We start from the raw sequence: 26,635 nt of genomic DNA on the forward strand, positions 1-26,635 counted from the left end.
CACCGTAACTGTCTACATGTATGTATGTATTTGCTGAATTTCTGTGAGTTTCATGCTTATTTGTTTACTGCACATTTATTTATTTTTAAATGTGTCAGAGCTGGTCCTCCATACTTGTCTCCCCCCCTTAATAAAATTGTACTCAGGACCCACTGTCCAACCCCGGGAACCTTGAGACGAGACGACATCCGCCCTCAGCTGATCACCGAAAGGTGACATCATTTGTTGGGATGTGGCCAGCAGATGTTATATTTAAACGTTAAACCACTGAACATAAAACACTTGACAAACCCGGTTCAGATATTATTATACAAAGAAGTAATTTTCTTCCTTATTACACTGTTGACTTTTTTTGCCTTTTTAATAATAGAAAGAAGTAGCCGCGTCGCAGTCAACGGATGTAACGTACCGTCGGTTACTTTGGATGAAGGCGGTGCTAGCGGTGCCCGAGCAGCAAGCAGGGCCTCGCCTTTGTGGGTGTAGAAAGAGAAGATGGCTCCCGTTCTGGAGAAACAGCTCACGGGTGCAGCCGGACAGGGCGACAACAACAAGGAAGACGAAGAAGGACAAAACCTTTGGCAAGTGGAGCTTGTCGTTTTAAGCGCTTCCGTGTTCCGCGCGGACCAGCCGCGGCGCACCCGCGGTTGTGCTTTGTCACCGCCCGGGTGGCTCCCTCTCATACACCGGCCCCCGGCTAAGCTCCGTAACAGGGACGCTAGCAGGATGCTAACGGAGGAGCTAACGTCGGCTAACCTAACTGCCCGCTACATTTCACTCCGCCAAAACGAGTCGCGTTGTGTTCAGGTTCGGCGTACATGGTGTTTTGTGTTTTGGATCGGCCAAGTTTCATTTTACGTTAATGTTACCACGGGCTTTTATTCGTGGTTTATCTAGACGGGAGTGCTAAACACCATATAGCCTCTTTTTATGGAGGATACAGCTGGGGTAACAGGAGAATGAATGTTAGCAAACAAGCGACTAGCTTAGGAATGCAGAAAAGCTGAAGCTGTCATGAGGTGGTGTTGATCGCCGGGGACCACTGTTGCTAAGGCCTTGTCAGATTTAATGAATTCAGGTGTCCGCCTGCTCGTTTTTTTTTTTATGTGCTGGTCAGCTGTGATAGATGATCATTTCCTGATTTTGTGCTGTCGTGGACTATTTTTTTTCCTTTCTTTTCTGGACTCGCTAATAGCACAGTTAAATTATCAATAAAGCCGTAGCGTTGGTGAAGCTGCCACCGTCTTTGTTGCACCTTTTTTTGGGGGTGGGATTGGGGTCTGTCATAATTGATCAACTTGCGGACATCCAGACGGTGCTGATTTTGACTCGTTTTCTGTTTTGTAGGACCTCAATACTTAGTGAAGTTTCAACAAGTTCGAGTTCAAAATTGCCATCAGGAAAAAATATCCTGGTATTTGGTGAGTATTTGTTGTTGTTGTTGTTGCCTGATCTTGCACACTGTCTCTTTAACCTTGAGATCCTGAATATTAAGTCCCTGCATCAAAGTCTGCAATATCACATATAATATGGCATGATTTTTTTTTCTAATTACCCTGAGAAGTTTTCTTGGGTGGGGTCATCAATGAATAAGCACTCCTGAACTGTGAAGAATGCTGTTTTTTTTTTTTGTTTTTAGCAAAGATCCCTCTGCAAGCGACATCATGATCCGCATTGTGGTTTCTACTCCTTTTTACATTTTAGCTCTGATTCAACAAAAATAGTGGTTACTTATATTTATGGGACAACCGCGGCAAATAATTAGACAGGAGGAAAGCGTACTAATTGCCATTGTGCCTACTTACTTCACTAATGCAGCTAGTGATTAGGATGCCACTGTTAAATCGTCTTGCAGGTGAGGATGGATCGGGAAAAACAACGCTCATGGCCAAACTTCAAGGAGCTGAACACAACAAGAAGGGGAGAGGACTGGAGTATCTTTACTTGAGCGTCCACGATGAAGACCGAGATGGTGAGTTCGCTTGCTCCGACCTTTCTGTACCCGTTCCATAACTGCACTGCTCCAAAAGTCACGTCCAAGTTATTGGATAAGTCTAACGACTTGTGCTCTCTCCGTGTCTTTTTCTGTAGACCTGACTCGCTGTAACGTGTGGATCTTGGACGGAGACCTGTACCACAAAGGCCTACTAAAGTTTGCCGTCACGCCTCAGTCGCTACCCGACTGCCTAGCCGTGCTCGTTGCGGACATGTCGCGGCCCTGGACCATTATGGAGTCGCTGCAGAAGTGGGCCAGTGTGCTTCGTGACCATGTGGACAAGCTAAAGATTCCTCCAGAGGACTTGAGGGAAATGGAGCAGAGGAGTAAGGAGTTTGTTTGGGTTCTGTATGTTTTTTTCGTGGGATAGCTAGCGTCTCTCCATTTTCTGTCCAGCAGAAAGCGAACCTTAGGGCAAATTGAATTGGAAGTTGTGGAACTGATTGGAAAATACAAATATGCTATTTTTCTATTAATGGGAAAACACCAAACTGGTAAAGTGAACTAAACTACGTGACCCCCAAAAAAAGCAAGATCTATATGAAAACATTACACTTTGTTCAGTTTTCTGTGAGAAATCTTTCCCCTTAACTGAACAACAAGGAGCAGTAAAGGTGCCTGAAGCATCCCTGCGTGGAAGCAACGTGAGTGTTGCGTAATCAGAGACCGGGTTCTTGCTTACCGGCTACCGAGGGGGGTGAAAAAAAAAGGAAAGTTTAGTAAATGTGCTCCTTGGAAGGCAGACGCTGTATAACATTACACATTGTCATGGCTGATTCTAGGTCATCATCAGAGAGGCCCATGATCCTCAGCTGTGCGCGCCTTGCTGCAGGCGAGTTCTGCAAATCAATGAGTGTGATGCACTCCGATGTTCTTCTGTTTAATTTTAGATCTGGTCATCTCTCACTTATGAACTGTTCTTTTGTGTTGGCAAAGATTGCTTTTCAGACTACTTAGTTAGGCCTTCAGGGATTGGTATGAACATTCCAGTTTGTTTCCAAAGTATCATACTTGGTATTGGTCTCAAGTCTAAAACAATTTCTTACACAGAATGTAAATAGTTTCTTCTAAGTATTAGGGGTAAAACGTGCTTACATTTTCTGATTTATACTCGATGTATTGGATGCTAAATGAGTAACGGGACAGTAATCAGGAAGTTGTGCGTTAGAAAGGGGAAGCTGTTCTAGGTTTGACCAAAGAGGTACATTTAGAATTGGTTCTCGGCTTTGCAGTTGGTTAAGCAGTTTATTTTTTTAGTTAACCTTTTATTTGTACAGGTTCTCCCATTGAGATCCAACGAACCACGTCATTGGGCTGGCCGTGAACTTAATAACAGCTAGCGTTAGCTTATGTTTCCAGGAGGTGTACAACTGCACCAATGCACATTTGAGAGCTTTACTGACCTTTCTATGTTTCTCTCAAACATCCGTGTAATACCGTTAGCTTAGCACGTTGCACCGTTACACTCACGGTTTAATTTCAACATGATTTTGTCAACTTGTTACGCTCAAATGTACTGGTGAGAACCTTGCCGGTTGGAGTTGCTAGCTTGTTATGCTAATTTACTTCATTCAATCGCCCAGGTTTGTTTTGTTATTTAGCCCGTTGTGGATGAATGCCGTTGTATAATCCAATGTTAGTCATGGGTTTTGTGAAATTTCTAAATAAATGCAACTCGTAGTCCGGATTTATAGTCTGATAAATACGGTAATATTTCCTCTCACTGAAGGAGCGGAAGTCCTGAGAATGAAGACGATGGCTGGACTGTCTTAAGTGACATGTAGGAGGCTAAATGAGGCCCAAACGTTGCGAGTATAGCTTTACACATGAACATTTACCAACACACAAGTCTACGGATTGATGATGATGGTTGTTGACCCAAAAATATAGCGTGCAGTGATGAGTGAGAGGTTTATACCCGTTATGAACCGTAACGCTCCATTAAAGACGGCACCCAACAGAGGCGGCAGAGGCACTCGTATTAACACTGCACTAATCTAACGGAGGCAGGATTAGTTTGACCTTTTAACTTTTTTTAAATGTTCAATACGTGACTTAAATGAAAGTTTGCTAATTTCTATGCCAAATACTTGTAGGTAACAAGTACTGTTGGTGTAGCTGTCATTGTTTAATGGAAAGTAGAGTTTGTGGAGCTTTTTTTTTTTTCTTTGTCTTATTGGCATTTAGGGCAAGTCTCAGATGAAGCAAGTCAGACTGAATAGGTCAAAACCAGACATCTGACCACAACAGTAGCAGTTTTTATGTAGCAGTATAGCACCTTGTCATCGGCGTAAAAATATACTCAAACATCAGTAGCGATTTCACCGGCCCTGTTCACATGACTTGAGAAAGGAGCTGAGCCTATAATGGACCATGTGGCACGCCTATTGTCACGTTGAAGTGTTCTGACCACAGACCACTGCGCTGCGCACATTGACAATTTGACAGATGATTAGAAAACCAAGATACAGCATCATCTGATAAACCAACATCTGACTGCTTTTGACACAGGAGTTTCAATAGTAAATTATGCTCAAAAGTTACAGTGATGCAACATCCAGGTCTATTTTTTTTTTTTGGTTCATTTCAGTTTCAGGCGTTCTGTAAGGTTGCTGGTTCTGGTATCGACTTGATTTTTTTAATTTTTTTATTTTAATCGACCTTGAAGAATATAATAGTTTTATCTCATTCTCCGTAGTTTTCCAGCTTGGGCCATCATTTTAAAGGATAATGCACAATGCTGGTATCAGGTTCCACTGTATCAGTTTTCAGTGTTCCTAATATTGTGGTCGGTTTAAATGCTGTGTTTGGTCAGGCCCTTCAGTGTGTCTCATAAAAACAAAGCCTCGTTGTCGGGTCAGTAACACGGTGGTGAGACCAAATGTTTTTCGACAGGCCGGCAGTCTGGAAGAGCGCGTCAGTGGCTTTTGTCCAGGCAGTCTTGCACACGTCTTGCATCATGGTCGCCTCCCTTTCCAAGAGCAGCGTCAAGGAAAGGAAGTAAACCGAGCGGCTCTGAATTCAGTCAGTGGGCCGGATGTTCGGACTGCTGTAGCGCTGCAACTAAGAGTAGGTTGGGTTTCTTGGGCCTGCTGTTGTCAAATTACAAGGATCAGCCTTTTGTTGCACTACGGTGTGCTAAAACGACAAAGCCTTTGCTCAGTTTTACTGCCGGTGGAGAGATTTTTGCTGCTTGACAAGAATATTTGAGAATGCTTCATGCACAAGCATCCCGACTGCACGGTTTTGACTGCAGGCGAGCGTTTATTTCTTTAGCATTCAGTTGATTATAAGAGAGTTTAAAGTTGAGCTTTAGATAGCGTGGATCCATTTGGGCCCCACCTTTGTTAAACAGATAAGTAGATCTTGACGGAGCAAAGTCTGTCAGGCTGTGCATTCATTTAATATTTTAGAGTGACATAAAGTGAAATGAAATAAAGTAACTTTGTGTCCTCGAGCGATTAAATGGCCCCATGATTCCTTCTGCTTCTACACTTTCAGTGCCTCATTTTTTTTTTTTTTATGGTTTTTGTGAGTAGCGTTAAAAAGCCACGCACTCACTCTTGATGCATGATTGTAAATACTTCAGCCTGTTTCTGCTCCGTCTCTGGATGGATTTGTGTAATGCTGACCTCCATGAAGGGTTTGCTGGGAGAGTGATTAGAGCACCAGTGCTTGTCCGATGTTCCCAAATCCCGTATCTAAAGGGGAAAAATGTTTGACTAAAAGCGACAAGCCCGTCTGGTTTAATGAGCTCTTCCCAAACTGCATTCTCAAAGCGCCAGAGGAAGTAAGCCAAGGCTTCCTGCTTTAACCCCCCCACCCCTCCGCTCCTCATTCTCCTGCAGAACTTTGAAAATGCAATTTTCTTCCCTTCTCCTTACTCTGTTATGGGCAGTACCGTGAAAAAGCATTTGGCCCTTTACAGATTTCTTCCATCCCTGGATGCTGAGCATGTGAATCTGTTCAAACGATATTTTGCCCAAACACTTGGAGAGCATCAAGATTTTTTGGAAAGGAAAAGTGGAACAGGGTCTTTGTTACTTCGCCTTTTTGTCACGTTGGGATGTTTCAGGTTATAATCTGAGTTAATAATGATAGCTTTTTACTAAGGGAAAGAAGTTGAAGAAGTACTCTATGTGGAAAACTAAGCCCTAAAAATTGCTTGTGCCATCCTTGGCAGCAACAGCTGCAATCAAGCGTTGGTGAAAATTGCCGAATTATTTTACGCTGCTTTGGAGGGATTTTGGTACATCTTTTTTTTTTCTAGAATTATTTTTAATTTACCCACACTGGAGGATTTGTAGCACGGATGGCCTGTTTTAAGGTCATGTCCCAGCATCTCAATCAGATTTTAGTCCAGACTTTGACCAGGTCACATTAAGACCTTCGTCTTTGTTTGTCCTCTGCATAACCTGTTTTCTAAGTTAAGGTCACAAACCCGTTGCTGGACAGCCTCCTTCAGAATCCTCTGTTAAAGAGAAATTGATGAGAGTTTGTTTCCATTAATTATGGGAGTCGTCCGGGAGCCAAATATGTAAATCAGCGGCAGACAATTGCGCTACCCGTTACCGTGTTACCCTTGGATAGCATTTTCTCCCACATCTCTTCTCCTTAATGTTGAATCCTGAACACTAGCCTCGCCCAAAGCAAGAGAGTCCTTCAGTGCTGATGATGTTCTGGGCTCCTCAGTGACTTCCTTGATGAGTTGTTGATGAGCTTCAGGAGTCATTTTGCTTGGCCAAATTCAAAGCTTCACCTCTATGGTGTTTTCTCCATTTGTTGATAAGGGAATCTGGAGTCCCTAAGCCTTAGTATTGGCTTAGTTATTCGTTCCACATTGATATTGTCAAACACTGCTTCTTGTCTTAACCAAAACTGAACATAAAATGATTAACACTGATTACAGTTAATGTATAAATTTAACAAAGGGGTCATTATATTATGGCCTGGATGGGTTTGGATAGCTGTTTTACCTTTTAATAGATAAAATCCTCATTTGAATTCTGCTGTTTGTGCTCGCTGAGATTATCGTTGTCGGATTTAAAATTAGGTGTGTGACAAAAAGAGCGATACCAGGATGGCAAATACTCCTTCACAGCACTGTAGCCAATGAAATAACTCTCTTAGCACTGCGTTTAATTAAAGAAACGGTCAATGGTCGAAAATTATTCTGTTTACCTATACCATTGACCGTCTCTGTAATCTGATCTAAGAGCTTTGTTTGAAAGGTTTTCCTCACAGTTAGAGCATCAAAGTAGGTTCATAGATTGTTGCAAACCACATCCAGTGGGATAAAACTTGGTCTGTTTGTATTTGTCTTTTTGGGCAATGGCTCAGATTCCAGTCAACTCTTTTAAACCCATTTTTCCAGCATTTTTAAGGGCACATCGAAACTTAAATAGTTTGGGGTTTTTTTTGAATGGAAAGAAAGAAGTCTGTGTGAAGGAGATAAATCCAGTTCATATAGTCTGATTGTCTGCCTCGTTTTAGCTGTGTAATAACTAATTTTGTCCTTATTTCTTCTTCTTTTTTTCTCCCAAGTGGTAAAAGCCTTTCAGGAGTACACAGAACCGGAGGATGCCACCCCATCCTCCCCACGACGGGCCCCGACATCGGGGGAAGATGAGGCCATTGTGCTGCCACTTGGGGACAACACACTCACACACAACTTGGGCATTCCAGTGCTAATAGTTTGCACAAAGGTAAACGGCTAATGCAAAAACTAATAATTGGCTGCCACCGTAAGATTTTTATTGATCTTATGTTCCAGATGAGTAAAGTCTTGTCTTTTTATCATTTAGAGCGAAAATTATGTTTTTCAGTGTGCACGTCTCCCACAAAAGTGTTTGTGGTAGTTTTTTTTTTTTAAGGTGATCAGTGGGTTATGGGTTTTGGTTTGCATTTCTGTAAAAGCGATGAGTTGAGGAAAAAATAAAAAAAAACAACCACAGATTGTGAAATGGTGGCTATGTCCTTAACAAACCGACAGCTCTTGGGTGTTTCACGGTCCGTTGATCCCAAAAAGAAGTCCACTGAAATAATTTCCCCCATAGTGCCAACAGTGTGACTTTGGCGACTAGTGATACTGAAATGTTTGAGTTAATCTATTACCTTATTTAACTTAATGCACATAAATGATGCATACCTGAAATAGATTTCTATATAAAGTGAAAAATCATGGTTTGATCACGAGTTTTCCCAGGGAATGCATTGAAGTTGCATTAAAGTGGGCGCCTTACCTGTCAAGATTATGTTTATGCTGGTTTTAAGCGGGGGTTTTTTGTTTGTTTTTTTACATCCTTGAATGAGATGATTGGGTTTTACCCTCTGTAATATTTGTACATTTTCCCTGGTTTCTGAACTCTGCTCCTAACCTCTTCCTGACTTTCTCAGGCTTTCACATTTCTTTCTCATTTGGTTAAAAAACATTTAGCAAACTTTATATTTAAAAAATCTCTGTAATCACTGCTGATTACGTCCGTCCCCCTGGACCGTCCACATCCTTTGATTTGTTATTTAGTGTAAAATTTACTAATGTGCTTTGTATGAATTACCCTCTGAACAAATGTTGCAATTATACTTTCTTTTTTAAACCCTTCCAGCAAAAGAGGCATGTGGTTGCTGCGACTAGAAACCAGTGCCTGTGCCTTTTTATTAGTATCGCTTTGGTTTTTAAATAAATAAATAAAAAACTGGTCAGGGTGAGGCAAACAAAATACAAAGAAATAAAATCATGATTTATCATGGTACCTTAGTCATTTTTTAATTTTATGTAGTCATTAGGTAACACATTTCTTAGAGCTTCCTAATGTGTATTTCACATAATAAAAGTCCCCAGCAGGTAAAATAAAGATGACAACATTCCTGTGATATATTTCATTTGGTGCTGGAAGTTGTTTGTTTCAAACAAAAAGGAGAATGCCCCTAAAGCTTAGTTTGTTTTTTGTGCTTTGTATTTTCACCCTGTATATAAAACTCTGTGTTTGTGTTTAGTGTGATGCGATCAGCGTATTAGAGAAGGAGCACGACTTCAGAGACGAGCACTTTGATTTCATCCAGTCCTGCATCAGACGATTCAGCTTACAATGTATCCTTTTAGCGTGGCTTCATCCTTCAAAGTGCTTATCTGGACGCGGTTTTCAGTTCTGGGTTTGAGGAAAAAGTCAGTAACTGGGTTTGTCAGTAACTTCCCTAACCAAATCCAACAGATGGCGCTGGCCTGATCTACACTTCAGTCAAAGAGGAGAAGAACCTGGATCTGCTTTACAAATACATCGTACACAAGCTGTATGACTTTCAGTTCGCCTCGCCCGCCTTAGTGGTGGAGAAAGATGCAGTGTTCATGTAAGCAGGCCTTACATTAAACCACTTAAATTTTCAATTAAAAGGATTGTTGGCTCTAAAATGTTTAAGCCTCTCTCATTTTGCCCCCTGCACGGGGAACAATCTTCTTCCATTTTTATATTTTAGTCCGTCTGGGTGGGATAATGAGAAGAAAATTGGGATTTTGCACGAAAACCTCACAACGGTCAGACCAGAAGATCCGTTTGAAGATTTCATCATAAAGCCTCCAGTTCGAAAGGTACGGCTGAGCAATCCCTGTCTGCCAGGAACTGGACGGCGGGCATTGCAAGATGTCATAGTAACACATTTTTTTTTAATTATCTTTTTTCTTTTTTTAGCTGGTTCATGACAAGGAGATAAATGCAGAGGAAGAGCAAGTATTCCTGATGAAGCAGCAGGTACGCTTCAGCTTCATGTTTCAGGTTTTCTCTGTTTTCTGCTTATATAGGGTTCTCGACTAAAGCTTATAAATGAATGATAATCATAGTTTAATCACTTTATTGTAGGCTTAAAGTAGTGCTACACATCCTTCCTCTTTTTAAGGACAAACCAGGAAGTATACATGGGGGGGAAAAATCTATTTTTAAAAAGAGTTCTCTCAACTTCTCCCTTCTGTATCTTACGTAAAACATGCAGACTTTTGATCTAAAATAATAATAAAATGAAGTAATAATAATAAAATAATAATGCATTTAAATTAATTCAGATGAATCAAAACAGTTGTTGAATGGCGTTAATTTCTACGTTTTTTCCCTCTGCAGTCTTTGTTAGCAAAGCAGCCGGCCACGCCAACAAGAGGCGCAACAGTAAGTGTCTGAAAGTCCCATGAATGTCTGCTGCTCTCTTTTGTTTTTTTTATATCTGACTGACTAATCTCTTTGCTTGGTGCGTTGTTAGGAATCTCCTGGAAGGCCAGCCTCTGGGTCGCCCAGGCCAGCAGGACGCGCAGTTCAGTCAAGCGCAACCACCTCACCAATGGCTTCTGTCAAGAAGCCTGACCCTAACATGAAAGGTTAGAGAGTGTCTTTACTCCTATAGTTAAGAGAATAAGTCTATAAGGGGTTTCTCTGGGGTCTTAAAATGTCATTTAAAAATATATTAAGTCTTTAGAAGTATTAAATATCTCCAGAATTTCCCTCTTGGGTGTTACATTTCATTTAGTACTCCTTTAATTTGTACCTCTGTCTGCCTGAGCCGCAATCAACTTTTCCAAGGTCTGGCTAAGAAATGAAGGTGCTAATTGATTGCTGACATTCAGTCATTTCTGCAAAACCATAGAAGAAGCTGTTACTTGCTAGAGCCGGGGACATCAGCCCCCTTTACAACCCAGTGAGCCATTGACCTTACTCTTACTGAGCAACGTTTGTGTAGACAGCTGGAAAACACACAAATCCCCCTTCAAAAAAAGAAAACATTCTGAATTTTATATTAAAAAATATTAGTAATAATATGAGTAAAGTATTGGTAATAGTATTTTAGCCTAAAGAACAAATAGTCTAGGAGCCTCTGTGGGTGGGGCTATAGCGCCACATGTTGGTCAGAGCCACAGGTGGCAGACCTCCGTTTAGGGACGGTTATATTTCCCTTACCTAAGTTACTAAGCATGTAACTGAGTAAATAAGTTGACTTGTTTCTAATAATTCCAGCTGGTCTTGTATTTGGATCACAATGATACTAAAAATGTCTTGAATTTAACCCTTTATTGTTGCTGAACCCCTATTTTATAATCCCTACATCTCAGGCATTATCTTGTGGACATCCTGATGACATATTACTGTATCTTGGAACTCGCAGTAAATATAAATGTATTGCAACGAATAAGTAAATGGTGGTAATTTAAAATGGAAATTAAACATTTGTCCCTATTAAATGTTACAGGAGGATACAGATTATCTCAGTCTAACTTTAAATGGGGATATAACATGATTAAATGTGCTAATTGGTGGCTTTTGTCGGGTCAAAATGTGGAGCTCTGGTTGTAATGCAGAAATCTTCCTGTTGCAGCAGGGGCTGCTAATGAAGGAGTGCTGGCCAACTTCTTCAACAGTCTGTTGAGTAAAAAGACTGGATCCCCAGGAAGCCCGGGAACCGGAGCAGTGGGAGCTGGAGTGCAAGGATCTGCCAAGAAAACAGGTAGAACCCATCATTCCAGTGCCGACCATCCGTTTGACTGTTGTTTTTTTCTTTACTCTTCTCCTTAAACTTTTTTTCGTCACAGTTTACAGTTGTCCCTATTGAACGTTGACACAGTTGGGCCTTTTCCACCAAAGAGGTTCCAGTTCTTAACATTTTACTGGGCTTGGAGTCAGTTTGCTTTTCCACCACCTGACAATAGATGTGCCTTGGCTGAGAGTAGCGCACACTTTAATGTGTAGTAAAATGGATTTGTTACTTGGTGCCTGTCTTTTTATAAGACTTGATTTAAGTTTAAAAAATTATGTAATCAGACACAAAAATATACATTTAATTGCAAATTCTGGTCTTGAAAAAAAAATAAAATGAGGAATGAATAAAAGGTAACTATCATTACAGGTTTCCAAATAAATTTTTTTTTACAAAGAAGTGGAAATGCGTTACTTCAAAATAATATTCACGTAAAGATCACAGTGCGGTAAAACTACTCGTAGAAGCGCGTTTTTTCTTCTGTAAAACGTTACTCAAGTAAATATAAGTCATTACTGTTGCTTGGCTTTGAGTCCAGTCATCATAAGAAACATCTCAATCATTCAAAGGTGTTTCTTATTCAGGACCGCAGTGCGTGGAGACGTACAAATATTATTAATCCCAGTGTTCCTGTAAATACAAGCTATAATATCACCAACATCATTTATTAACACGATTTTAAACAAGCAGTGGTGCTTGGGAACGATTCACAATCCTGATCAGAGCTGATGTCTACTAAGTATTAGCATCCGGTAAGCACTGGAACCGGTTTGTTGGAAAGGGCCCTAATAGTGAACCCCCCCGTTTGTTTTTCTCTTTACTAATGAAAAGATAAACGGTGCACTTTTATTAGAAACGCATGGCCGTACCTTTCCCTGAACAATATACAGTGTAGTATGAGATACTATTATCTAAAAAGCACTGAATAAATTAACAAGTAAAAGCCGAGTAAGGGACTGTTGTTCCTCGAAGCTGTGGGCCATTCTGCCGTCTGAAGTTTTAGATCTCCAGGCTGAATAAGGTGCTTAACTCAGGAGAAAATGTGTCAACTTTGACTCACCTTCTGACTGCCGAGGAGACAGGCCTGTATCCACAGAAAACATAACCGACGTGTGCATGAAAACTAATAAGCCCCAAATTCCTGTCATTTAATCAACCTATTGTTTTTTTTCTTCTTTATTTTGGTAGTTCTTTTAAATATAACAGCGTCAAACATTGTGAGCGAGTCATTGCAAACAGCCTCAGACCACCTACACATGCTTGGCTCCTGGCCTGAGCACCGCTAACCTCTGAGAGCGAGCTCAAAGACTAGTGCATGAGTGCATGATGTGTGTTTTTATAAGTTATGCATGGGTGTTAGCTGTGGAAGTGAGTCGCTCATCACCAGCACCGGGCCGCATCCCCATCCAGCCCTAAATCACCATGTCGTTAGATGTAGAAAATAATGCTGTTTTTTTAATGAAAACACACAGAAGCTACAGGAGATTACTTTTTTTCTCTCTCTCTTTTTGTTTTCTGCTTTTTTTCCCCAAGGGCAGAAGCCGGGTTTGACTGACGTCCAGGCCGAGTTGGACCGGATGACTCGCAAACCAGATCCCGTGGTTTCAGCTAACAACGTACCGCCAACAGAGAACGAAGCGTGAAGGCAACAACGACAACAACAAAAAAACAAAAACAAAAAATACGGCTGCATCGTCCACCGCGTTAATACTCTGGAAAAATATATGTACATGTGAGCATAAAAAAAAAAAAAAGAAATTTGACCAAATTCCCAACGCCTGTATCAAGTCAGCACACACCGTCAGTTTCACCAAACGAGCTTCCGATGCGATCAGACGGCGAGACGGAACGAGAGAGATGATGACGCTGATGACTCTCTCGTAGCGAGATGAGGAAGTGCCGAAAGGCTTGGCTTTATTTCTGTCTTCTCTTCAACTGTAAATGCTATTTTGTGAGGGATGAAATGTGTGCACACTCCCTGGCACCCCCACCCCCCAACACTCTGGGACAAAACACTGTCCTCGCGGACCTTGAAGGGTGAAAACATACCTGGCCTCGTGGCCCCTGGTTCAGCTTATCTCACGGAAGGAATTTGGTCGCTATTGGAAAGGTATTTAAACATTAAATGTTAAGAAAAGTAATTGAAATACTTGCAAACATATGTAAAAAAAAAAAAAAAACAATGTTGGATATGATACTGATGTATTTATACAAAGTTCCTCCTTTTGTTTTTTTGTTTTTTTCTGCGCCATTTCTTGGTTTAAGGAAACATTTATCTGTGTCACACGTGTTTTAAAAAAAAAAGTTGCTGCCATCATGACACTAATACGACATGTCCACCCGGCTGATAGCATATCGTTCGCCCTGCTCATCTTCGAAGGATTCTGTAGATATGAAAGCAGAAACACGAATATTCAGGTTAACTTAATTTTGTACAAAATGCATTTCTGTCCAAATAGCAAAAACGGCTTCATTGACTAAAATGAGGCTGCATGGGATTTTATTTTCATTTTATTTTTTTTGTGACAGGCTTTGAGGTTGCAGCAGAGTTGCTTCTTGTGGTAAAGGTTTGTATGTTTCGGGAGGGGCTTGGCAGCATCTTTCCTACTATTAACTCCTAAGTGCCTCGCACAGTTAGCCGTTTGCGTCGTAGTAGAGGTGCTTGTCCACACTAGAGGAAACGCACCGTAGCACCACTGCTAAGGCTTGTCTTCTTCTTTTTTTTTTGTCCCACCCTAATAATTTATTTTGTATCATTTTTTTTTGTCAGTGTATAAAAGCCTGTGATCTGTTTTATTTTTTATTTTTCAGAAACGAGCTTTTCAGTGGCCTCTTCCATAACGTTTAATAGAGTAAATGCCTTTAAAAGTGTACCAGCTGCTTATATCATGAAGGAAAGCGGTGAGAACAGCTGTGGCTGAAACCCATTCGTTCGCAGCAACTCGCGTTCGCCTCTACGCTGCGGTTTCGGACAAAAACAAAGAGATCCCACACCCCTAAGTGTCGGGACGGCGCTCTCCCGCCTCTCCTCTCACATTTTCTCTCACGCTGAACTTTGCATGTCGGTTCGATACATTCCCGCTTTTCCACGCGAAGTCGGCGGAGGGAACGGACGCGTCCCTGCAGGAACGCCTGCTTGTCCGGTCGGGTCTTCTCGTAGCTTTGGCGTCCATTTAAAGGACGACGTTTTGCCTTCAATGTAAAGCTAACAGTTAGCCGCACTAGCCCCCTCCCCCCTCGCCTGACCTTTTGTGTGTCCTTAAGTGGGGGTTGCTTGATTGTCTTCTTTCTACTGTTTTGACCTTTCACCTGCAGCAGGTGTACTGTACCATATCATAAAACCTGTACGTTTGCTACCTTAATCCGAATGAACTCAGCACAAACTCCTCATCGTTTGAGGCCCTGCTTAATCCTATGGATAACATCCCGTGTGGAGTGGCTTTTACTGAATCACGGTCTGGGGGGGGAAGCAGCTGTTTGATATTCAACTGTAACGATTGAGGCGGCGGGGGGGGGGGTCGAGCTGGTGGGAACTGGAACCTGTAACCAAAGATGCACGTTAGTCGCTACCGTCTGCATTCGTATGTCTTCCATTAGATTAACCAGGGGCCTTTTCCTGTGCTACTCTCGTACGAAGCTCTTGCATTCCACACATCAGACCTGCCTTTTAAAAAAAACGGCCTGTAAAAGTGGCCGGAAAAAGCTCCATCTGTTCGCCTGCGTCTATATATTTGGGAGGGGACAAAAAAAATGGGCCTCTACTGTATTTTGTTGCTGTAGGTTTATGGAACGTTTTTTACAACAAGCCACTTTAAAACGACGACAACTTTTGGCCTACAGGGTTTGACGTTTAATTTACAACTTTTCGAGCTCTAAGGGAAGATCCTCATCTCTACGTTGGTCGACTGGCTGCTTTATGCTTAATCCAAAACACGATTAACTACTTTATATTTACTTTGCTAAAGATGAAGCTCTTAAGGTGTTTTTTTTTTTTTTTTTTTTTGTCTGTAGTTGGACTGGACGAAGCACAATTTATGATCAACTAGAAGCAGCTTATCACGTGTTAAATAAGCACTTCTCTTTAGACATTTGTAGAAGTTTCCCCATCTCTCTCTTTTTTTTATTGAGATTAGACTGAATTCCCCCGTTCAGAAAAACGGGGGAAGAAATTCGTACAATTTTATAAGCGGCAGCGTTTAGTATTATGGAAAATTGGTAGTGCAGTACATTTAGCTCAAGTCTGCCGGCGGTTGTTAAATGGGACACCTTGAACTTGAAAACTACATTTTCTGTCTATCATTTTGCTCATGACTTGCCCTTTGTGTTTACTTTCAAATTGTGCATGTTTTTTTTTTGTTTTTTTTTTTTCCAAGCAATGGTTTTTGCCTTTCTGAGTTTTCAGTTTAAATGGATGCCTCTGCCCTGACTGACCACCCCTGATTTGTTTTAATTCAGGCATTTAGCTGAGTGGAGTGAAGCGCTCTCATGCTGCTCGGAGTCAGAGTTGCACTTATTCTTCGAAGATTGGAGTTTGTGTCGATCGTTTAGGAAAAGAAATAAAGACAAATTAACTTTTGTACTCTGGTGTGAGCTGAACTCAGCTGCCTTGTCACATCCTAACTGAATGGCCTTCAACCACTATTGACTCTACATCTATGCGAGACTATGAGCTTCTGCTTCCAGTCCTTTTATATTCAGGATATCGAGACATTTTTAAGCACATGGCTGGCTCTTTTGTGTCCTGGAGTAATTCAGAAGGTTGATTGTATATTGTCTTTTAACACAATTCTGTAGCCTCTAAGCTGCCATGTGGATCCTAGCTTCTTATGCTGACAAAGATAAGGAAAATGTTTATCAGACCCCTGGCTTCAATAAAACCAAGAATCCTATGTTTCTGACTGTTTTTTTTTTTTTTTTGTCCTATCATAACAGAATTTTAAAGGTACTTCATCAAAATACACCTCATTAAAATACATTGAATGTACATGTCCTGCCAAATGTAAGCACACATTTTTACCTGGTTTTTTTCTGATTTTGTTACATTATTTTTATTTTATTTTTTAAGAAGGCCATAATGAAGGAGCAGTAAATACCCAAAAAATGACTTCCTGCTTGGCTCGTACATATTCAGCCCTGCTTTTTTTATAATGTTTCACATCTACGCTTGAGCATTTTTCCTGCCCTGTGCCACACCCTTACGATAACGCAGCAGTCAAAGAGAGGCACGTCTTACCCAGTTTGTCACTCCGGGTCCGAGTAACCGGGAGGAAAAACGGGTCTGGAAACAATTAAGGATGAGTGGGTGGGGCAGCAGCGCTCCATCTCAATAATATAAGACGCTGGCTTTGGAGAGAACCAATGGAAAGCACAGGTATTTTAGCGCTTCATCAGCTACCATAACTATGCAGACGACACACAGCTCTACATCACCATGTCACCAGGTGACTATGGACCAGTTCAAGCACTGAGTAAATGCCTAGAAGAAATCAATGCCTGGATGTGCCAAAATTTTCTTCAGTTGAATAAAAACAAAACAGAAGTAATAATTTTTGGACCAATAGAGGGGAGAACAAAGGTTAGCACACAGCTTCAGGCGCTTCAGCTAAAAACCACTAATCAGGCCTGAAATCTGGGTGTAGTGATGGACTCAGACCTGAACCTTCAAAAGCATCTAAAGACAGTTACAAGGTCGGCATTCTATCACCTGAATAACATTTCTAGGATTAAAGGACTGATGTCTCAGCAGGATCTAGAAAAACTAATCCATGCGTTTATATTTAGTAGAATTGATTACTGCAACGGTGTTTTCACAGGTCTGCCTAAAAAGTCGACCACACAGCTGCAGCTGATCCAGAACGCTGCTGCCTGTGTCCTCACTAAGACTAAGAAAGTAGAGCACATCACCCCAGTTCTAAAGTCCTTACACTGGCTCCCTGTATCTCAGAGAATAGACTTTAAAATCCTTCTGTTAGTATATAAATCCGTGAATGGCTTAGCACCAAAATACATCACAGACTTGTTATTAGTGTATCAACCCTCCAGACCATTAAGGTCTTCTGGCTCGAGCCTACTCTGCATACCTAGAACCAGAACTAAACAAGGAGAAGCAGCATTCAGTTCCTATGCTCCACTTATCTGGAACAAACTTCCAGAAAATTGTAAAGGTGCGGAAAGCCTGAGTTCCTTTAAATCAAGATTAAAAACCTATTTGTGTAGGATTGCCTTCAACTGTTCTAGTTAACTGAATCACCACTTTTTTGTTCTTTTTTTTTCTATCTACATTTTATTCCTACTTGCTTTTATTCTGTTTTATTTTTGCTATATTTTAATCATGTAAAGCACTTTGCATTGTCTTTGTACTGAATTGTGCTATATAAATAAATTTGCCTTGCCTTACCCTGCCATATAGAGCTAGCAAAGGGTCAAAGGTCACTTTGAGGTCAATATCCTTGGCTGGGGTGTGAAAAGCCTCTTTTTCTTTCCAAGAGCTTACTAAAGCAGATGTGACTAACACACATGTATTAATTGGGGATTAGGGGTTATTTTTTTCTTGCTGGCAGGTGTTTAATTTTAACAAACTAATTGATATTGTGTACTGCCCCTAAAAAGTGACAGAAAAGCTTAGATTTTTACTTGACAGCGGCATTAGTTTAATGGTATTTGGAAATATGATGAACTTCAGGCACTGTGAGAGGGAGGGAGCATCAACAAATGTTTTGAGGGGGTAAACATTCTAACGGCATTATCCTTAAACTGCTCATTAACACTTAGCCAGCGGTGCGTTACACCAATAAAATCTCTAACATTTTGTAAAGTCTGTTTCAATATAGTTGCAAGTTTCTGTAACAGCTCTTTGAACACAATATAAGGCATGATTCTGCTTGCAGTTGTTTAATCATTAGCATACGAGACCCGTTAATGCCAATTGGCTGGCTGTATTTTTATGTCCTTGACTAATTCATAGGGTAAATTGTATTATATTGTCTATTTCACAATTATGAAACTGCCAGCTGATTTCTAGCTTGAGTTAAACCCATAATCCCACTTTTCGTGGTAATTGTAATTGTCAAAAGACAGTTCAGTTACATAATATTTGTTAGTTGTCTGACGGGTCATTAGGCTTGTAATACCCAATCTGACCACCAGAGAGCGGTAGAGCGCAAAGAAAGTGCCTCAATGAGAAACTTGAGACGTTCTCTAAATTCTGTGTTGTGGCGACGATAGCTCACTTAAATAACGCATTTGAGGCGAAACCGTCTTTTATAGAGGAAAATGCAGTCGTTTTGAAGTATCCCTGAAAATATACCCTTTGTTCGGTAGGCCCTACAGCTACGGGAGCCACACAGAGTTCAAAGGACAAAGAAGTGTGCCTAAAAAGACTGCAGAGGCCAATGGGTGGTTTAGTGGGAGGACAATGAACAAACTGCAGCTATGCTCGGCCCTTCCGACGCGGTTCGGTCTGAAATGGTTTTACAGGCTGTCGGGGAGTAAATCGGGCGCTGAGCCTACTCAAGAATGTGCAGTTTTTTTCAGAGGGGCGGGGACAACAAGCTGCCTTTCCATCCACACACACACACGGAGCGAAGCGGCGACCGAAGGCAGCCTCACGGCGCGCCTCTAATTGAGTTAGTTATAGGAGGACAGCGGTGATCTCTCTGGAGTCTCCTGCGGCAAAACCATCGGATGTCTTGTTTTTATTTTCTCCATCGTAGGTGGTAGATTCGGTGTGTGTGACCTAAATCATATTCAACCTCGTCCGGGCTTACGCGGTCACTGGGACTCGAACTAGTGACCCAAAGGAATAAAGTGCGGCTCTCTCTCAGCCAGGGAGGCGAAACCGCTGCAGCCTGCGCTCTCCCGTCGCGTGCGTCGTGCTCCGGAGCAGCTACCCCAGGATGAGGCGATGAGAAGCGGACGTTCTGGTTGGTCGCCTCCGTCCACCTCCAGCCTGCATGAAACAAAGTCTGCTCTCCGCCGACATAGACCTGCGCCGCGGCGCAGACCCCGGCGCGCTGTCACCGCTCCCCTTCCCTTTATTTCACGCTGCAAAGGGGACATTTCCGCTGCTATAGGGTCACGGCGTCCAAGCCAAAGTCACCATCATGAGGACCACCGAGGAGACGGAGGGCTTTGACGGCGAGGCCTCCAACACGTCCATGATCTCCGGGGCCAGCAGCCCCTACCAGCCCACCACCGAGCCCGTCCTTTCGCGCAACGTTTTGGGGGCGATGAGGTGCGACACGGAGTACCTCAGGTCCTACTTCGGGATTTTAAAGGCGGCGGAAGTGGTGAGTTCACGCACGCACGAAGCCGCGCCGCTCACAGATGTGCGCAGCTGAGCGAACCCAACCGTGACGCACCGCATTACGCCGGCCAGCGCCACTCGTTAAGTTTTGATCCACGTTTCCAGGGATTTAGAAACGCTGCTGTTGAAAAAGGTGCAGCGCTTCGTTATTTTCCAACCTAAAGCTGGTTTATAGAAAAATCTGGGGGGGCTGGAGCAGAAGATGCATAGGTTATGTTTCCCAGCATCACAGCTTCCCATCTGGACCAACTCTTTTATTTAAATGGTTCAACAGATTCGTTCTGTGATGGGGTTTTACTTTTTAGTACTTCCTCCAAGGTTATGGCTGAACTTGGTTGGATAACTTTTGCCGTGTGCAGGAGGGGAAACAAGGTTGCCCCAGAAAGTTTTGTTTTTATTGCTGCCGTCCTATTCCAGTATGCCAGTATCCCATCTGAACCGAACCGGGATTACAGGGAACTACAAAGGAAAACGAGCTCTCCCAAAGATCTGATAACGCTCCACGGCAGAGGAAATGTCTATTAAGGCAGCACCACCACTTACCTCTCTTCTTCTTCTTCTTCTTCTTCAGTCCAGCACCACACACGGGACGTTCTAAAACGCTTAACGTGAAAAAGCTTAACGTGGCTTAAGGTAGGAAAACAACGAGGAATCATCACCAAATTTCGCATGGCCACATCTTGTCATGAAGACTTAAGCCTGTCAAAAAAAAAAAAAATAAACCAAAATCCAACGATTATAGAAGATATCTCACAGTAACGTTTTCTTCTTCATTGGCGCCTATGGCGAGAAAAAGGCTTAACATGGTTTAATGTACCTAATCAACGATCAATGATCACCAAATTTCTCTTTCACATTGCTCCTATAATAAGCACATAAAACTGTCAAAATGTCAAACCCAAAGTCCAATTATTATGGACGTTATCTAACATTAAGCGTTTCTGCCTCATTGAGGCAAAGGAAAAAGCTTAGCGCAATTCAATGCACCTAAACAACGCTCAGTGATCACTAAATTTCTCTCATATATTGTTAAGCACATGAAACTATCAAAAATCAAAACCAAAGTACAATTATTATGGACGTTATATGACATTAAGTATATAGAGGCTGGCTATATGAAAAAACTTAATGTGGTTAATGTACCTAAACAACGTTCGGTGATCACCACTTTGTGCACTTCAAGTGTTGTGTGTCCAGAACAGGAAGCATGGAGTAGTAATTACCTCGGTCAGTGATTAGGTGCAGCACAAGTGACCTAAATAACCAAGCCGTCGGCTCAAACCTCTTTCTTTTTTTTTTTTTTTTTTTGCTCACTTTTTGGAGCTCGGGCTTGCCGTAGAAAACAAAGCGTTTAAATGTTTTGGCAGCCTGCCGGGATTGCGAGAGAGAGAGAGAGAGAGGGGATTACAGAGAGCCTCATCTGTTGCACACACATGCCGTGTTTACCTTTCGTGCGTGATGTGGGAAGGCAGTGTTGGAAGCCATCTGTCGTCATTATGGGAGAAGTTTTGCCTAAAAATGCTTCATACTCGAATCCTGCCTCGCGTTTTGACCCTATAGTTTGTTTTCCTTTTCTTGAAAATGGAACGCAATAGCAGGCAAATTACATTATTTTTGGAGCACAAACAGGGTCATGGCTCTTATGTATTAACCAGGAGCCTGTGGCCAGAATAAATAAATAAGTAAATAAAATGAATGAGCAGCGAGCATCCTCTCTTTATAACACAAATAGGATTTAGGAGTTATTGGAGGGTTTTTTTGTGCGCCAGAGATGATGTGGATATGAGCTGATGCAATGAAAAGCAAACATAATACATGTTTAGCAGCGTAAGCCTACACCGAGGTCCACTTCATTAACATTACAAGACACAAAGTTTAGGTTTTGTCTGGGTTTGGTAAAAAAAAAAAGGGGGGGGGGGGGGGCTTTAACTCAGAGATTCTCATCCATATACATAGTAGCCATTTCAACTTTCAAACATCTATGGAGGAATCTTGATCAGAGCTGTGCAATATCATACATTGTAATTGCCAAAACAATTTTCATGCAGTTTGAAAAATCTGCTTAAATGCAGTAGTTCTCAATTGTTGCCTTTTGTGCCCATACTTCAGATTAGATTTAAAGGAGGAGTAAAATGTCAAGAGTAGTCTTAAGAGACATTGTGAAGATGGAAAAGACAAGGCTATCCATGTCAATATCGCCATTGCAAAAGTCATCAGTTAATATTGCAGTTCAGTGTTTTATTAACATGGTGCAGCCCATTAAAAAAACACTAATAGGCATGTAGTTGACCTGTTTTGAAATAAGGAAGCTCAATTATATCTTGATTGGACCGATACTGCGAAATCGGACTTTTATTCCTGTTGAGTGAATGCATCAAAAGCCTCCTCCTCATAGGTCTGTAAACACATCAACACTCAGCATCTTCTTTGACTGATATTATTGTTTATTTCTACAAATAAAAGAAGGATCAGGGCTACATCTATTGATACATAAAAATTGGCTAACCTTGCAATCCCGTCCTTGTCAGTTGAATTCAGATTTGCAGTATTTGTCAGTGATTATAATAACTATCTGCTCCTTCGCATGGATAAAATAAATATAATATAAATCCTGAAAAAACATGATTCTGTGTAGCTATAATTCCCCAACGTTTTCGGGTAGGTGCGGTTAAACTTAAACCACAGAGACTCAGCCAACTACATATAGTAAATGACCAAAGTATTTACACCCTTTTGAACTTTCTTCACATTTTGTCCCATTACGAACAAAAATCGCAATTAGGATTTTTTTACGCGCTGGCTAACACAAATGAATGTCTAATTTTGCAGTGGAAGAAAATATATAATGCTTGCAATAACTCTTACACATCAAATCCTAAAGTTATGCTGATATATGTATTCAGTCCCCTGATTTAGTACCACCTTTTGTTACCAATACAGCTGCAAGTTGTTGTTTTTTTAGGCGTGTGTGTCTCGGCCAGCTTTGCTCTTCCAAAGAATGAAATTCCTCCTCATTTTTTCTTTGTTTCAGGATAGCTAGAGCTCAGTCAGATTGGATGGAGGACTTCATAGTGGGCATGGTGCTGTTAGGCTGCTTCTGGCAGCCATACTGCCTTTAGAATTAGGCCAAAAAGTTACTTTTGTATTCTAGTCTGACAGGAGTGTTTTCTATCGTATGTTTGCTGTGCCCCATGTAGCCGTTGGCAAACAGAGAAGGGGAATTGTTTTGGCATACTTTCAACAATTCAGCAATCTTGCTGTTCCTCTATAAATAAAAACCAGGTTTATGGAGTGCAGGATAAATAGTTGTCCTATACACTGGAGATGTGAATTTCATTCATAGTAAAAGGAGCTGAATGCAAAGGTGAACCAGATTTCTCAGATTTTATGTGGGGGAAGAAAAAGAAAATAATCTAAATAATGAATTGCTTTTATCCACTTCCCAACCACCCACTGACGTGTCTTGGTCTATCAGTAAAAAAAAGGAAGATAAATTTAAGGTTGTAACATGACAAAATATGAGAAAGTTCAAGGGTTGTGAATATTTTTTAAGACGATGTATATGATACTGCTACACGTTTGTTGAGATTGTATTTGTTTTAGTGCTTTGCTCCGCAGCGATAATGATTTTTCCAGCTGAGATAGTCATATTTGTCCTCCACCGACATGGAGAGGACCAATGAAAGCCTTCCAAGATTACACTCAGTATCTCCAAGGAGCCTAACCGGCTTCTAGCCAAGCATTAATAGCTCCACTGGCCTTTTAATTTTAATGCTCTGTGAGCTGTCCAAGGCTGCACGATGACCATGTAGAGCTAAGATCTGACGACGCAGAGCCGGCTGCACGTGATGAAACGTGAAACTGGGCTGTTGTCATTTGCTGGTAAAAGATAAACTTTTTATAAAGTTACAAGATGAAGTAATCACCATCTGAGCAGAAAGAAAGAAAACATTTATTTTCTCGGGATTGCAGAATAAAGCATTTGGCATTATGAGCCATGAATTTGTCAGGTTGTCAATCTTTCACTGGGAAGCCTATTTCCCATTGACTTTTCTTTCCCAAGGAAATGTTGCTTAGTGTCCCTCTACACGCAGCACTTTTTTAAACAAGTAGTTACAAACCTATCTGACGTTTGCACTGATCCAAAATTACAGGACAAAAAAACACACAGGGTGACCTTGGATTTATTAAAAAATTGAAAGTGTTCTGACCACCTTTGAAATATAAAGGAATGTGTTGCATCACAGATGACAAAGATGACAGGGAATATGGTCATTTTTTTAAACTAATAAAATAAAATACAAAAATTGCAATGCAGCAAGAGTTTTACGTTATTGCAAATTGAAATCCTTTGCTGATATCACACACCCAGAGGAAGTACTTATCTGTCATGCAAAACCTTCAGTAATGTAGGATAGTGACAATACAAACACACACATGATGGATGTTATATTGTCTCCTGTGTTAAAGGAAACTATTTTATGTAGTAAAGTATTTTATGGAGACTTCAGCTGCCATCATAACTCTAGGAAGCTCACGCTATAGCTCACGCTATAGTTGGTTAATAGATATTTGTTTAGACCAGTGAGAGAAAAAGCCTGCTAGAGTGATCTTCGTTCATTGTCAACATTATACTTTTGCAATGTTATGTTAAAGCCTCACAACCTACATTTACAGAACATTTGGGTTTTATATAACATCGACTGAATGCCCAGTCCGCTGATCGTGCCTCTGGTTTTATTTCAAAGCTGCTAATCAATCGTTGTTGAACAGTACTTGGAAATCTGAAATGTTAAATTAAATGACTGTGAAACTGCTGCTGCAAAAGGAATGAAAGAGAGACTGTGGAAGGAGACGATGTGAGCAGTCATAATTGAGTTTATGCAGGGGCTGACTCAGCTTCGAAAGCAAGGAGGATGACACGATATCTTGGCACATTCAATGAGCAATCAATCACTTTTGCAAATTATTGTGCTTTATTTTAAAGGTTTCCTGGAGCAAAGTCGTGTGCATTGTAGATGCTGTGAATAAAGGTGACCCAAGGCCATTTGTGTTTTTTGTGCACACAGTATGTGGTTGCGAAGCTACAGCATAAAGTGCAGAGGCACATTAAAATGTTCCAGCATAAAATGAACTTTTAGCGGAACAGCCTCATGAATGAAAACCCTTTAGCGTGAAATAAAAATGTTCAGTTTCACATTTATTTTTATAAACACAATCAATCCACGCGTTTCTCTGTGAAAATTAAGTTCTTCCTTTGCTATACACTCTGAATGCCAAAAAAGAGAAGAGGTGATGATAGAAATAAGTAATGCGGAGAAAAGAACGGATCATGTGGCTTACCAGCAGTATAGCAATATGTGAATATACACACATGATTGTGCTCTATCTGCTGTGTGCGATAAGCAGCAGAGGAAAAAAATAAATAAAACAGGACTAAGATTTGTGGTAGTGAGTGTTTACGATACATGATTAGGGACAAGTGTCAGGCGTTTTGGAGCCTGATTGCAGAGGAGAAGAATGAGTTCTTCAGTCCTGCATATTTGTACGTCGAGCTTGAAGTGTGAAGAGTACATGCTGAGGGTGGGTGGGGTCTTTGAGGATGGCGGCGGCTCTCTTTTGTCTTCCATCTCTTTCATCTCCTTTGCCTTGTCGGTGTTGAGGGTGAGGTTGTTATTCTCGCACCAGGCCACCAGACTGGCCACCTCCCTTCTGTAGGCCGCTTCCTCCCTGCCAATGAAACATCCTATCGCTGCTGTGTCACCCGCGATCTTTAGGTTGCTGTTGGTCTTGTAGGAGGGGGCGCATTCATGGGTGAATGGGGTGTAGAGGACGGGGCTGAGGACACGGCCCTGTGGGGTGCCGATGTTTGTTTGTGGTGATGATGGTTAAAGTACGATCACAGATCCTGACAGCATGGGGGCCTTCTGGTCAGAAAGTCCAGGAGCCAGGTTGCAGAGAATGGGAGGTCAGGCCAAGTGAGGTCAGTGTGTGGGGGAAACTCACGTTGAAGCCAGAGCTGTAGTCAACAAAGCACATCCCAATGTGGGAGTCTTTCTTGTTCTGGTGGGAGAGAATAATGGAGGGTTTGCAGCTGTGGCGTCCGAGGTGGCTCTATTGGGCCGGTGCGGATGCTGCATTGGAACGTGGGTCAGCACCGCTTTCTAAACTGCCCATAATGATTTGAGTGGATCCTACTGGCCTGTAATCGTCCAGGCAGGTGGGTGGCCTCTTGTTGGGTAAAGGAATGATGACTGGGGTTTTAAAGCTGGAGGGAATATTGGTCTGGCTAAGGGAAAGGGCCAAAATGGCGGTGAGAGCATCAGCTAGATCATTGGCACAGCCCATCCAGGAATGTTATCTGGCCATGCAGCTATGTGGGGGCTGATCCTTTTTAGGGTGTCCTGCACTTGGCCCGGGAAGACTTCTGGCACAGGGGAGGGCAGTCGACTTGACCCGGTGTGCGGGTGCCTCCTCTCGGTGTTGTTGCGGGAGGTCTCAAAGTGGCATTTGCAGGTGTTGAGGTCATCCGGCAGACTGTGGAGCTGCTGGAGGCCGTGGTCCTGCATTTAGTGATGTGCTGAAGGGCTTGCCACATTTTCTTTGAGTCGTCAGTACAACAGAAGCTGTCTAGTTTGTAGTGTATGGGGCGATGGTGGCGCAAGGGTTAAGGAGGTCATCTCAGTTGCAGGTTTGTCTCAGTCGTTGTGCCCTTGGGCAAGACACTTCACCCGCATGCCTGCTGGTGGTGGTCAGAGTGGAGCCGATGTATGGCAGCCTGTCCTCTGTCAGTCTGCCCCAGGGCAGCTGTGGCTGCAAATATAGCT

At 41.9% G+C, this 26,635-nt stretch overlaps 2 protein-coding genes across 4 annotated transcripts in view; both read left to right on the forward strand.

Moving 5' to 3' along the window:
* The first annotated feature begins 165 nt into the window (after window positions 1–165).
* Window positions 166–16,392, forward strand: dync1li2 (dynein, cytoplasmic 1, light intermediate chain 2). Of its 3 annotated transcripts, none has more exons than XM_012850796.3 (13): window positions 166–578; window positions 1,345–1,418; window positions 1,853–1,969; window positions 2,089–2,319; window positions 7,538–7,698; window positions 8,990–9,083; window positions 9,205–9,340; window positions 9,467–9,578; window positions 9,679–9,738; window positions 10,102–10,146; window positions 10,238–10,352; window positions 11,348–11,473; window positions 13,037–16,392. In XM_012850796.3, the coding sequence occupies exons 1-13, from the start codon at window positions 493–495 to the stop codon at window positions 13,144–13,146; spliced, it is 1,467 nt and encodes a 488-aa protein (XP_012706250.2). In that variant the 5' UTR covers window positions 166–492; the 3' UTR covers window positions 13,147–16,392. The 3 variants fall into 3 exon arrangements, with proteins under 3 accessions (XP_012706250.2, XP_012706249.2, XP_012706251.2); XM_012850795.3 differs by having other exon boundaries at window positions 167–578; window positions 11,345–11,473; XM_012850797.3 differs by having other exon boundaries at window positions 168–578; window positions 11,345–11,473; window positions 13,042–16,392.
* Window positions 16,393–18,982: 2,590 nt separating this feature from the next.
* cmtm4 (CKLF-like MARVEL transmembrane domain containing 4) overlaps window positions 18,983–26,635 on the forward strand; it is a 27,854-nt gene continuing 20,201 nt past the window's right edge. The window contains exon 1 of the mRNA XM_012850793.3: window positions 18,983–19,791. Within this exon, the coding sequence (XP_012706247.1) occupies window positions 19,606–19,791 (186 nt within the window). The 5' untranslated portion in view covers window positions 18,983–19,605. The remainder of the gene's footprint in view (window positions 19,792–26,635) is intronic.

Source organism: Fundulus heteroclitus, chromosome 4, assembly GCF_011125445.2.
Source record: "Fundulus heteroclitus isolate FHET01 chromosome 4, MU-UCD_Fhet_4.1, whole genome shotgun sequence".
Taxonomy (NCBI): domain Eukaryota; kingdom Metazoa; phylum Chordata; class Actinopteri; order Cyprinodontiformes; family Fundulidae; genus Fundulus; species Fundulus heteroclitus.

Bases quoted from the DNA above. Each gene is read 5' to 3' on its own strand.
- dync1li2 (XM_012850795.3), top strand. From the start codon at position 493: ATGGCTCCCGTTCTGGAGAAACAGCTCACGGGTGCAGCCGGACAGGGC. The intron at 1,970-2,088 runs GTGAGTTCGCTT...CTTTTTCTGTAG, and splicing joins CCACGATGAAGACCGAGATG to ACCTGACTCGCTGTAACGTG. The intron at 9,579-9,678 runs GTACGGCTGAGC...TTCTTTTTTTAG, and splicing joins TAAAGCCTCCAGTTCGAAAG to CTGGTTCATGACAAGGAGAT.